General features: G+C 41.9%; 2 protein-coding genes and 1 long non-coding RNA gene across 18 annotated transcripts in view; 1 reads left to right on the top strand and 2 right to left on the bottom strand.

Moving 5' to 3' along the window:
- Positions 1 to 1,086, top strand: part of LOC112290397 (uncharacterized) — a 1,700-nt gene extending 614 nt beyond the window's left edge. The window contains exons 2-4 of the mRNA XM_073538135.2: positions 1 to 36; positions 503 to 577; positions 660 to 1,086. The exon at positions 1 to 36 is cut by the window's left edge and continues 28 nt beyond it. Coding sequence (XP_073394236.2) covers positions 1 to 36; positions 503 to 577; positions 660 to 880 — 332 coding nt within the window. The 3' untranslated portion in view covers positions 881 to 1,086. The remainder of the gene's footprint in view (positions 37 to 502; positions 578 to 659) is intronic.
- A 983-nt stretch (positions 1,087 to 2,069) lies between these two features.
- LOC112290293 (uncharacterized) lies at positions 2,070 to 4,897 on the bottom strand. Of its 4 annotated transcripts, none has more exons than XM_024536428.2 (3): positions 4,489 to 4,897; positions 2,643 to 2,942; positions 2,070 to 2,522 (listed from the first exon to the last, which is right to left on the bottom strand). In XM_024536428.2, exons 2-3 carry the CDS (start codon positions 2,934 to 2,936, stop codon positions 2,490 to 2,492), a joined length of 327 nt encoding a protein of 108 aa, XP_024392196.1. In that variant the 5' UTR covers positions 2,937 to 2,942; positions 4,489 to 4,897; the 3' UTR covers positions 2,070 to 2,489. The 4 variants fall into 4 exon arrangements, with proteins under 4 accessions (XP_024392196.1, XP_073394407.1, XP_024392198.1 ...); XM_073538306.2 differs by having other exon boundaries at positions 4,304 to 4,888; XM_024536430.2 differs by having other exon boundaries at positions 4,308 to 4,809.
- A 2,122-nt stretch (positions 4,898 to 7,019) lies between these two features.
- LOC112290270 (uncharacterized) lies at positions 7,020 to 12,136 on the bottom strand. 13 transcript variants are annotated; one of them, XR_016506034.1, is made up of 7 exons: positions 11,886 to 12,136; positions 10,275 to 10,354; positions 9,583 to 10,166; positions 9,327 to 9,422; positions 8,827 to 8,948; positions 8,597 to 8,719; positions 7,411 to 7,933 (listed from the first exon to the last, which is right to left on the bottom strand). It is a non-coding gene; the product is annotated as an uncharacterized LOC112290270 (long non-coding RNA). The 13 variants fall into 13 exon arrangements; XR_016506037.1 differs by having other exon boundaries at positions 8,597 to 8,707; XR_016506036.1 differs by having other exon boundaries at positions 8,597 to 8,948; positions 9,583 to 9,713; positions 9,932 to 10,166.
- Between the last annotated feature and the right edge of the window lie 357 nt (positions 12,137 to 12,493).

Below are 12,493 nucleotides of genomic sequence, written 5' to 3'. Positions count from 1 at the left end.
TTTGTAGTGATACACGGAGAAAATCAGTACCTCCAGGTCCACCTTCGTTACCGTGGGATGTAAATCCTTGGAATGTGTTGGTGTTTCAAATTTTGCATTCTGCGATACCGTGATACTACAGTGGGACTTGTAGAAAACGACGCCTTCGATCTTTTCAATGTTACCCGAAACCCTAGCTCCCTCAAAGGGGTTGTCATGTGGAAGAGGCTACTCAGGAGGCTTCTAAAGTCTTCGATAACGGGTTATTGATTTTCTTACAAAACATGACGGACGATAATTCTAGAATTGCACGCAGAAGAAACCTTGCCAATTGATAAACTTTTTCGTGTTTTTTTTTTTTTTTTTTTTTTTTTTCGAGATGAGTAATGAGTCGTGCAAACTGGAATCTGTCTATCAATTCATTCGTTAGGACTTATGAAAGAGACCTATTTCGAGAAATTCTGAGTTTCCTGGTTGCTTTGTGTCATTTCCGAGTTCATGTGCCTTGGTTTCAGTTTTCCAGGTCTTTACAGCTGTGTATGTGGTGGGCACAAGCAATATCCGACATTGCACTTCGTCAAGAACTTCCTTCTAAAAGGTTTTTATCTGCATCTAGACCATGCACTCTTTTTTGGTTATTAAATTGTAGTCACAACCCTCTGCTTTTAACTGGCAATAAGATGTTGTGAAACAGAAAGGTCTTGTGACAATGTCCGACTCGCCAGCAGTCCCAAAGTTGAAGCATGGAAAAGTCCGAAATCTTTTACCCCCAGAGGAATCTGAGATGAAACCTGATAATGAACCTGAGGTCGAGGGGATCAAGAAATCGACTGATATTGCCACTTCAGAGCCAACAGATATCGAAACCAAATGGGTTCATAATGACACCCACGACGGATAGATCAAACAGTGTAGAATTGATTCGTGGGAATTCCTAATTGATGTTAGTTCCCGCAGGATCCAGGTTTGTTTGTACAGATAGGGCAGCAGAACTAATGTGGTAATTTTTTGAGTGCTGGTTGTTCTTCAGCATTTCCTTTGCAGGAAGCAAGGACTGACCGTACACTCGACATTCTCGATTGTGAAGTATATTATTTGTTTTGCGCATTCACATGTTTGTCACTAGTTTCACAATGAAGACGCCATAGTTAGAGTTGAAATGTATTTTTCTCGTTCAATCTGTAAGATCGTCTTCATTTCATTGTCCGACACATTGTACTCTCCGTATTCAATGGGGAGGTGATCAAAACCTGGGTTAAAGGGTTCCAATCAAAATGAACTTTTAATGAAAACCTGGTACGAAACAATACATCATAATGACTCGGACTAAAAAAATCTCTGACTTCGCCTCACGTCTTTTGCTGCTTCGAATCTTGTTTCGTAATCGTTCTAATTCTCATGCTCGAGTTTTCAGAGCATTTTTAATGTGGATCGTTATTTATGCTTTCAGATGCATGTCTCGGGAACAGAAATTTTCTTTTGGCTGTGCAGGTGCAAATGTACGCCTGTTTTTGAAGCAGGATGATTGGTTCGATTGTAATGGTCTTAGTTGCTTGTTGAACTTTGTGCATGTCTCGTGGTGATAGTTACTAGTTAAAGGTGTTACTACCATTGTTGGGTAAAGGTATCTGCCCAGCTGTTGCCGTACGGCACACAAATAATGCATGATCGAAAGAAGTTCGGTTTGAAAGTTTGCAACAGAAGAAGTTCCCAATATAGCGTGTGCACATTGTAATAATATTTTCACTGTGTGTGTACACATTTAGCATCACTCAAGGTGGTCGTTAACTGGTCCAGTCTTTCATATTGTATGGATTATTAGGCAAAGTAAGATTCTTATCGTTGTTGAAAGTACAATTCCTACAGCGGGACAACAATGAATCTCAGTTGAAGTTTTAATAGTGTTCAACTGTTATTTGTACATCACTGTCGATATTATCATCTTTCTCAACAGTCAACTTGTAGGTGAGACAAACCACTTTGCACTACTCTACTTTGTTAAGTCGTGGATGGGTAACTAGTTTTTCCATTTTCGTTTAGCTCTAAGAATCACGCGACCTGCTGGACAGATGACAACAACGTTTCAAATATAGATCAATATTGATGTAGTTGTATTTCCTTAAATTTTACACTTAAATAGATGAAAAGAGGAGAGTTCCAGTCTTGGTTGGCACCATCACAAACTAAGCATACCATCACAAACTAAGCTCATGTTCACAACTGCACAGAGAAACGGAAGACATTAAGCCAGCTTTTACTAATACTCGTTTGCTCGTACGCTGGTATTTGTGTACAAAAAACTCCCCATAACTAATTTAATGCATCGTGTAAATTATTCAACTTAATTAATCTCTTCGGAACTTCGACATATCATGCCACGCAATGAATCATGTTCCTCCCTCTTGCTGGAACGAAACCCAAAGCCCCAGCCACCAGGCAAGAGATATGCTGGAAGTCAACCACGTGATGCTGATCAGAACCAATGGATTGAGCACTAGGACATATCCTTATCAATTCTTCCCCTTTGTAGTATTCTTCTTCATCTGTACAAATAAGACCACGAGTCAGTAATGATGTGCAAAAGAATACACATGCACTGCACGACGCTCAGACCCTCGTATTGACGCAGCTGGTGGAAAAAAGGACTTCTCTGTGCCGCTGACCTTTCCTTCAGGAAGTGGAGCTCCTCTTAGATTTACAATGCCACTGGAGTTATTGGACCCTGATCCGCTCATACCGCTCTGGCTGGCGGGCGCCAATGCAGGGGTGGCTGGTTTGCGGACGAACATGGAATTGGCTCTTTCTTTCTCCGTGAACCGGCCTACGGAGGGTTGGGTGGTCATTCCGTCTTGGGCCGGTTGTGATTCATTGAATGCTCCGGAATACTGCGGCCGATGCCCGCCTTGCCCGTAATCATCCTTAATGTTGCTGCTCGAGTAGCTTCCATGAGAAGACATCGTCTACTGTTTTTCGTCTCACATGGAACAGGCAAGCCGATGTTTAGTAGAAGATGAAAGATTAGCACAGAATTCAAGTCTGGAAATGAGGGGAAGAAGTGATCTGTCACTGAAAGTACTCTTGTAAAGCTAAAGATTGATCTCATCTTTAGTGCCGAATTTGCTCATGTTTCACCTTCTGACCCCTGGAGTCGACACCATGGTTTTAGTCCTTAAGCTTAACCCACACGCAGGGTCACAACAAACTGCGGCTTTTTTAATTTTTCGATCGAAAAAACAAGCATTTCGGTAGAAAGATTCTCCGCTACGTTGATATTGTGTGTTCAGCGAAAAACCTCTACCTCCCAATGTGAACCAAGCAATTTAAGAGCGAACATTGAGCAAACTGTCATCAGCATGATGCTAGATAAACTGATGATTGCTTCTGGCAGTATGCTTACGAATTTGAGTTACACATGTTACAGTTCCGTGCTATTGATATTTACAATATGGTCTACATTGCCTATTTTCTCTGCACAAAATAATCACTCAATTTCGAGATTGTCAAAGATGATAAGTCTAGAAAGAGGATTGTTTAAAGACTCGCACATGTGTGTATATTCTAAACAACACTCTAATGATTTAATCCTCAGTCTTTAAGAAGCAATGGAGCCTTAATTCAATCTAAGTCAACCATAACACCATAATTACAAAAATCAGCATTAATGAAGGTGACCTGGTTTTCCTCAAACACGGTCTGTATGGTTCTAAACTCAGGTTCAAATTTTTATGAGTAGGTAGTTGCAGACCCTCCCACAAGTACGTACTGAATATTTCTAAGAACTCATGGAAGCTTTAAAGAGTCGTACACTTCCAAAAAAGAAGAACTCCTAGTGTTAGTCAATGGCACAGCAGTCGAAGAGCGCGCAGGCTCCATCTCAAGGGCATACGTGAAAAAAAAAATTACTAGTTTTACCCTACGTATTAAAGTTCAACTTCCTGAATGACTGATCAAAGCAGTGACAACTTCGCCTTACCTTCAAAAATGAAGAGGAACCAGACCTGTATAGTTTAATTTTTAAAATTCTCAATAAAGTCACCTTTTAAAATAAAAATAACGGAGAAAGGAGGGTGGTGGGAGACAAAACCCAAAAAAGACTAAAAGTGATAAAAGGAAGAAGAAAACAATCTTGAGTTGGACACGACTGATTTTTATTTCGTCAGTTATCCAACTCCATATTCCAAGTTGATGAACTCGTGCGATATCAGTACTAGATCTACATTATCTTGAAGTCATGGTTAGAAGTTGACGCAACAACAGGATTTTGGGCATGTCTAGAATGCACTGCGCATGAGCCCGATTTATCATAGATATGAAAGAAACTCACCGACCTTAAACAGCCGACCCACTTCAGGGGAAGTGCTGAGACATCATGACGACATGCAACAAGCGAGGCACATAAAAGTTGGGAGCAGCACCCGTTTGCACAGCGTGGAATGCATTCCATGCTGTATGCTCTCTTCACATCAATTGACCACGTTCAAGACAAACTATCTCGTTAGAGAACCTTACTATAAGTGCGAGTGATTTCCAAACTGAGTTTGAGAGACAATGATGGAGCAGCCGATCGAAGAGGCAATCGTTGGGTCTTCTAATGCACGGGAGGAGTGATACGATTAAAATCCTCGACAGAACTGGATGTCGTAAGATTTGCAGCACGCAGACACTAACGAGATAGTCACTCATGCAGATGCATCTAGACCAGCAGGCAGGCTTTCTTCAGAGAGGTGGATCTGATGAAGAACGGCACTCAAAGGGGCTGCGCAATCGCAGCTCTCTACTCTCGCCACTGCAAACTTGGGACTAGAAGTAGTACCCAACCGAGGATGACACGCCTCTGATCACCAATTGTGCCCCTTACATATAAACTCATGCCGATCCTCGGCCCTACACTAGCATCTGCCTAGACTCTACGACTCTTGAACTGCCATGTAATCCCCGGGTCAAGTATATTGCAGTTAATGGCCAGCCACTCATTAACATCCTCTGCCAACCCCAAACATGCCGGCCATCACAGCCACAATTTTGATATTTCCATATCCCTTTCCCTTTCCTTTTTCTCTTTTCTCGCCTTACTAACTCCTCCCTCAGAGCTGCCCTAATTCCTCCCTGCCAGTCCCATTTTTCCCGCTCTGACAACCATCTCTGAAATCCAGTTAGCCTACTCCCACCACGCCCTTAAGGCTTTGCTATGCCAAGCCGCCGGAGCCTGACTACCATCATCAGCATCATACAAATCCCATCAGTAGCTAAGTTACTCGACCCCAATAATCTTCTCCAGCTTTTTCACCAGCATCACACAAAGACAGTACTGCCCCGGTGATCTCAAATCACGTTACTCTCAGCACTCCCGGGGTCATGTTCCAGGCTCCAGCAGCCACCACACCCCCACCCGAATCCCTGCCTGCTGCTACTTTCCACTTAATCAAATTCCCTCCACCGGGCAGTTGCGCAAGCCCTGTTTCCCACCCTCGATGCACAGTGGATTATTCCTTTTCTACCTCGATCGAAACACACTTGTGGCTCAGATTGGTCACGGAGCCTACGCGACTGTGGCCAACACTTTCACTCGCCTAACCGCCTACCTCTAAGGGCAGCAGCGCCCCGCTTGCAGGGTCCTCATGGATCAGTCGTACGTCTAGATCCCGCCCACTGCGCCCGTCTCACCACATCACCAAAACCAAAAGACCACAAAATAATCCCCAAATCCACCTGATAAAATTCACCGTCATCAGCAGCCCAAGGCCATCACTTCATTGGGGGGGGGGGGGCTCACCCAAAAATAAGATGGGTTCCACTCAATTTCGGATCCCAATCGCTATGCTGGGGATGGCATTCGACGACAGTTCAACTAATCTTCAGCGGGGCATGCACCAGTACAGACCGATTCAGGTAAGTATACGACGCGGCCGAGCGATTGGCTGTAGTAAAATTTTCAAGCCCTGGTGTAGTGTGTCATGGTGTAGTGTGGTGTGGTGTCAAGGCGGGATCTATACCGGCCACCACCACCAAGGCTCTCTCTCTCTCGCACCGTCGCGACCGATGCCGGCATCGCCGCGTCGTTTGCACCTCCTGGCGCGGCCACGTCGGTCTGACGCAGCGCCATTTGCATTCGATCACGTTAAGCGGGGAACCCGCTGCTGGCGTCAAAGCGACTCCCACGCGCCCTCGGCGCTTGTAAGCCTCTAATTCTCTGGGCCGATTTGAGCCACAAGTTCGCATCCTACACGGCGGTACTTTTCTCTCATCCGCTTTGTCACCACTAGATACCTTTCCCTCCATTTAATATCTTGGTTCAGTTCCTCGCAAGTTAGTGGCCCATATGAGCTCTGGGGAAGTAGTGGCTGCAAATGGCTTTCCACTGCTTTCCCCCTTCCACGTCACCCTGAACTCCAAGGGGTCAGTCCTTTTGCTCATGCAGACGTATGTAATTCTCTTGTTGTGCCAAAGCAGGGAGAGAGTGAGAGATAGAGTCGGATATACACAGAGAGAGAGAGAGGGTAGGCAGGCAGGCAGTTCTTCACCGCTTTGACAGGACACCTGGGGGCCTCTTTGTACTTGGTGGCTGCTCTTGCTCTGTTGCTGCTGCTGCTCATGAACCTCCCTCCCCCCCCCCCCCCTTTCATTTCCTTTCTCTTCCTGTGACTGCATCTGCGCCGACAGGGTACTGCTGGTTCTACGCACATCCTCATTACTTACATCATTCCTGCATACAAATTACCTTAACCCCCGCCCCCCTCCTTGCCACCCTATTTCTCACTTTCCAATTCCCTCTACCACACCCACTGTGTGATTGTAGAGTGATGAATCACCATCTTCTGGCATTGTCTGTGTTGAAACCAAAACTTACTCTTTGTCTTTGGTAATTCGATATTTGAACTTTTGTGAATTTTGTCTGTGAGTTGATCTATAATCTTTTTCTTTTAAATGAAAGAAGGAATGAAAGAAATAGTAGATGAAAACAATATCCTATCATGGGTTAACAATCTGAAAATGTTTACAAATGTGCATGTTGTAGGGAGTCACAATTTATGTTTCCAGAAAACATTATTGTTATTTTTTATTTTGGTAAGTAATATAAGTAATCAGGTCACCTTTTGAAATCTCCAAAGATACCTTTGATTTTTTTACAACAAATCCCCCAGGATCATGCCACAACACCCTTTTAAAGCATTGAACAAATCTCCCACAACCCATCCCCAAGACTGCACAAAGGAGTCATTTCAAGCCTCTCCAATCATACTCTTTGTTGGGAATATTGTTTCCTCCATTTAAGCTTCCAAGGTTTCTGTGGCCACTCTAATTATCTTGCACAGTTGACGAAGATATTTTGACACTCCATGTGACCTCATCATTTTGGGGTGTCGGTTCATCTTTGAAGGGGTTTAAAATGTGGCCCACTATTGCACATGCAAGATATTTCGCTCAGGTTGGATCTTTGCTGTGTGTGCTCTTTTTTTTTCTTTGTGATTAGGACAAACAAAACTCACGCCCACAAAACCATAATGAATGAATAAATGTATCGAGGACGAATGAGAACTAGTCTGGGCCCTACTTGTGTCAGGAATGGAAAAAAATATAGGGAGAATTATGCCACCAGCTTGGTACAGATCTGGATACCAGTTTCCCAAAACTGGAAAAAAGGAGAAAGGGAGGGAGAGGGAAAGATATTTGTGTGGACCCAAAGCTAATTCTGACCTTCTTCTGTGTCTAGATGCTACACACCAGGCTTTCAATCTCTGCCACAATGCTCCGGATGTTGTCCACCTGGCATCAATGAATAATTCACCCTAGCTTACGTGGAATCCACGTGTTTGCTGTGTGTTGATTGAGGTTCCTTCGTGATAAAAAATTTTCTAGGGGTAGGGGGGATGTTCACTGTTAAACATGCCTTGCTATTGGGCCCACATAAAACCCCCAAAAAACATTGGCATCCATTGCAATATGATGTCCAAATCTGCATGGAATGGAAGTTCCAATCAGTTTTTATTGCTTTTATTTGTTTACTTTACCCCCTACTCCTTATCCTTCTTACATTAGCATGAAATCCTAATCCAATGATGATGGATATTATGTCCTCAAGGGATCATGGGATGCCATGAAAATTGGGTTGGTGGCATTGTTTAAAAACTATACATAATCTGATTTACTTCCATAGTTTACAAAAAAAAAAAAAAAAAAAAAAAAAGAAAGAAAATGATTGTAGTTGAGTTCGACAATAGTTGATATTAAACAAAGACTTGCATTGTAAGATTAATTATTTATCTTTACAATAAACTCAGTTATTGGGCTTTTTAATTATATGTATTAACAATTAATCAATATTACACTCAACCTGTGCTTTGTATTGTAAATTTATTTCTGGTTGCGATTTTATTTATTGCTAAAATGAAAGTAATCATTTGATGTATTTTGCAATTAAATAATCATCTTCCAATTATGGAACTAAAAACATTGTTGTGTACTGAAACGGTTTTTTTTTAAATAAAGTAAAATGGGTTTTAAAGTATTGAATACAGAATACTCTGGGAGTAATTTTAAAAATAAATAAAAATTCTACTAACAAGTATTGTAAAATGTTTTTTTAGAGCATCTTCATTGGACCATGTCAAAGTCATACCTTGGGATTTGGTGCAACATGGTTTAGAATTTCCCTACAATGGTTGCATCAAGGCCATCTACATTTTGGATTTATCACAGAAAACTTGGGTACACTTGGTAGGGCTTGGTACTGCACAACAAACTTTTTCACATGCATGTACTAGTCATGTGGAGAGCAGAAAGCAAATGTAAACTGCTCTTGTGTGGGAATGAAGTATTAATGTGGAATATGAGAATGTAGTAGAGTACCAGGTGGAGTGGATAACCCTTTGACGAGCCATAATTCCAACTACAGTGAAAGCAGCATTGCTTACAAAATGAGACCTGTCAAGTGATTTCCTGCAAGGCCTTAGGCTTGGATTTTGGTGTCCCTGCATGGTGTAGCTCACTTTTAGATACTCTCATAGCAACAAAGCCTCCACAACTCTTTTCTACAAAGAAACAATTGTGTCCGAGATCTTTCTATCTCTTCTCCATGATTGCATTTCTCTTGATCTATGAACATAAGCTAATTTCACACTGAATTTTGTAAAAAGGATGAGGAAAAAGAAGGATTAAAAATGGAATTATATCTGATATCTATTTGGCACAGCTGAGCACACAGCAAACATCCAGAATATAATTGTATTCCTGGGTTCACAAAAGAGTGATGATTGATAAGTTCCAAAAAAATGAAAACTCAAAATTAGATTTCTTACAAAATATATTATAATACAGAGGAATCAAATAATACAGGGGAAGTCACCAACTCATGCTCAATCACCAAGAGTGTACCATCCATAAGAACTGTCCCCTGTTGACAGTTGATTGCTGTCCTCTGCACCAATCTCTTGGGGTCATGCCACCTGTCCCTCAAAAAAATTAAAAAAAATTAAATTAAATTAAATCTTGGAAAAGTAAAACTTTCACCTTTGTTGAATCAGATTGGTGAAACTGCAAAATGCTCCATTGGGAAGGGAATCAAATAAAAAGAAACAGACGATTTTTGGAATGAAGAGTCCATACCTGCCACCGGTTTGGTTGTCGGCCATGGAATTGAATAGATGTCAAATCCAACCAAATACTAGAGCTCACAGGAGCGATGTGCCTCGAATCAGACTGAAGCCTAAGTTGAAACAACAAAATCGGAATATATCCTTTACAAGAATACGTTAGGTATCAATTGTGTGGGTCGCTTTTCCATTAAAAACAGAATACTGCCAGACTCAGGGAAGTGTGGTTTGAACATGTGATTGTTACACTCTGCAGATTAATTTCAATCGCAATAAGCATAGTTTGACATTGAATGCATGCAATAGAATCTGGATTTCCTGATTCTTCATAGAGATACAGGTAGAATAAAAGTCCGATTTACCTGAACTCTCGACCACCGTCTGATAGTGTCAGTGCTTTACCCTGACCTGTTGCAAATGCTCGTGCTCTGGATCATGTCAATGAAACCCTTGCTGTGGAACTCTTGCTGGATTTCAGCATGTTTTGTTGCAATAGTAAGCATGATCATGGCCTCTATCTGCTTCACTGATATGTAGATCTTCAAATAATTATCAACAATTGAGCTCCATGCCACAGCAAAATCAGTAGGCATGTTCCTGGAGTCCAAGAGCGTGTCAACAAGGCCAAAGCCAGGACACTGAGAACAAAATGAAGCCAAAGAGAAACGAGGTTTCGGTTTGCTTCAATTTTAGGGCTTACGTTACCTTTGACTCGAGAATCGCCTCCCCGGAGAATGTTGTTGTGCTACTTTCTTCGCGTTGATGGTTCGGTCCCTGCACAAATACTGAATGAAAGGTAAGCAACCACCCGTTAAAACAAGCCGAGTTGGAAATTAATGAGATGCGTGACAACATGTAGATAAGCTTCTACGAACATGTTCAAGGTCATCAAGTTTCGTTACTTGTCCCGAAGTCGCGATGGTTTTCCCTCTGGAAAGTTTATTGGCTTCTGTATAAAGTAATCCAGAGCAAGGCACTTAGACTTCTAAAACCACAGGGCTGGGATCAGCGCCACCACGCCCATCAAAGAAATGCACTAAAATCAGCAATCCGCTCCAATAAAACCCTTCAAATTACTGTTTACCTCATTTAGGTTACACCACAAACTAAAAATGTACAATGCGGCGAAAGTACGAAATGTGCATGAAAGGGGCACGGGGAGGTTTGAAGTTGTCCTTCAGCCACTTTCTCAAAAGACGTGTATTTTAGCTCATTTAAAGCAGCAAGCAGGTTCATACCGAAGAGAAATTCTGAATCCATCCGGAACAGGGATGTGTTTCTCGACCGGTAAAGTCCGACTGAGAGAAACCGAAGCAATCCAATAACTTAAAAGAGCACTATTGTTCTAAATGCAGTTCAGAATTCTAATACATGGATGTATTTCATGTCTGGCACGATAAATGAGAAGCAAACGTGAGACTCTGGTGGATTCAATGAGGAATATTAAGAAAAGAAATTGTCGTTAATGTGGCAAACAATCCTTTCTAACGACGCGAATGTAGTGCATCAATAGGTTTGCCTACAAGATTGAGTGCATTGAAAGTGGCCGTGGTTGTTCCAAAGTTTTTAAATGCAAGTGGCGAAGGCGATTGCATCCCGCTCCCAATGATTTAAGGCAAAAACAATTGACGTTAAATAGTCTACAACTCATGTGCAGACAGGTATAAGGTCAAGCACCTGAAAACTGAACAAACAATTACATCAATTCCTGTTAAGGACAAGTATCGTGTACCCAGAAACTTAATGCCACGAAATTATTTAGTTGACAAATAGACAATATTCAATAACAACGAACCACTGCAAGCACACATGTTGGAAAAATGAACCTCTGAGATTCTCTTGTACTCCACCATGTTTTACCAATACAATCTATTGACACTAATCTATTGAATACTTCCACCTCATTGAGTAACACTTGATTGATTCGGAGTTCTCAAACAACTAATCGATCTGTAGAAAGAACAAACAGACAAATACAGTAAAGCAACGAAACCGCATTAGCTGAGCGAACCATTCATGCGTCAATGCTGACGTACCACATGAGATGAAGGGACCAGGGTAACGTGAAAAAATGAGAATCTAAGGAAGCATTCTTGATTGCGTCGAAGTTTTCAAAACGCTGTGAACATAACAAAAGTATAACACAACTGGGCTCTGACAACAAGGAAGGCGAGGAGGCCCACAAATTCAATAGAAGCAAGCCAAAGTTAGTTCAATTCTTGGGAAAAAATTCGCAACCGAAACAATACTCTCCTCTTCCGAATCTCATGATTATTATTATCACCCTGTTGTACCAGAATTACAGCGATAACGCACCAGTGTAAGAATCTGTGTCGATGATGACTTGCTTCTTCGGCACGGCCCACTGTGAGTTACAGCTTAATTGCAAAGTAGGGTTAAGGATTCCTCCTCCTCCTCCCTGCTTCGCCCGCATCCCTCACACCTCGCCTCGACCTCTCACCAAAAACGGCACTGATGCTGTCCATCTCACCTCGACAAAACTCTCTTTTGCCACTTTTCGACTTGAATACAAATAACAATCCAGTGCGGCGCTCGATTCCCACAGCTGCGACTGCGCTCATGCTCAATGCCGCATTTCTCATCCATCTCCGTAGATATATTCATCCATCCATCCTTGCAATGAAGCCTTCCGTCCGACTTTCATCCGCCATGGATGAGGAACTATGGTGACCTTCCTTCATCCATTGTTCCACATACTTACATTGACATTATCGTTTTGCATTGTAGTTCTATCTAACTTTTTCTATCTTATTAAAGTAAGTTTGTATTAGTGATAAATGTTAATCTAATTACTTCCTATAATTTTTTACCATATTGAGTTGTTAGTAGTCAAAGGATATAAAAGATAGAACAACCATGGCAAGTGATGACAAGAGTTTGTAATAAAGTTGGTGGTTCTTAAG

The sequence above is a fragment of the Physcomitrium patens genome, chromosome 13 (genome assembly GCF_059467195.1).
Source record: "Physcomitrium patens ecotype Gransden chromosome 13, ASM5946719v1, whole genome shotgun sequence".
In the NCBI taxonomy this organism is placed as follows: Eukaryota; Viridiplantae; Streptophyta; class Bryopsida; order Funariales; family Funariaceae; genus Physcomitrium; species Physcomitrium patens.
Note: the sequence above shows the minus strand (reverse complement) of the source record. Positions and strands in the feature narration are given on the sequence as shown.

Bases quoted from the DNA above. Each gene is read 5' to 3' on its own strand.
- LOC112290293 (XM_024536428.2), bottom strand. From the start codon at position 2,936: ATGTCTTCTCATGGAAGCTACTCGAGCAGCAACATTAAGGATGATTAC. The intron at 2,523-2,642 runs GTCAGCGGCACA...TTATTTGTACAG, and splicing joins CTCCACTTCCTGAAGGAAAG to ATGAAGAAGAATACTACAAA.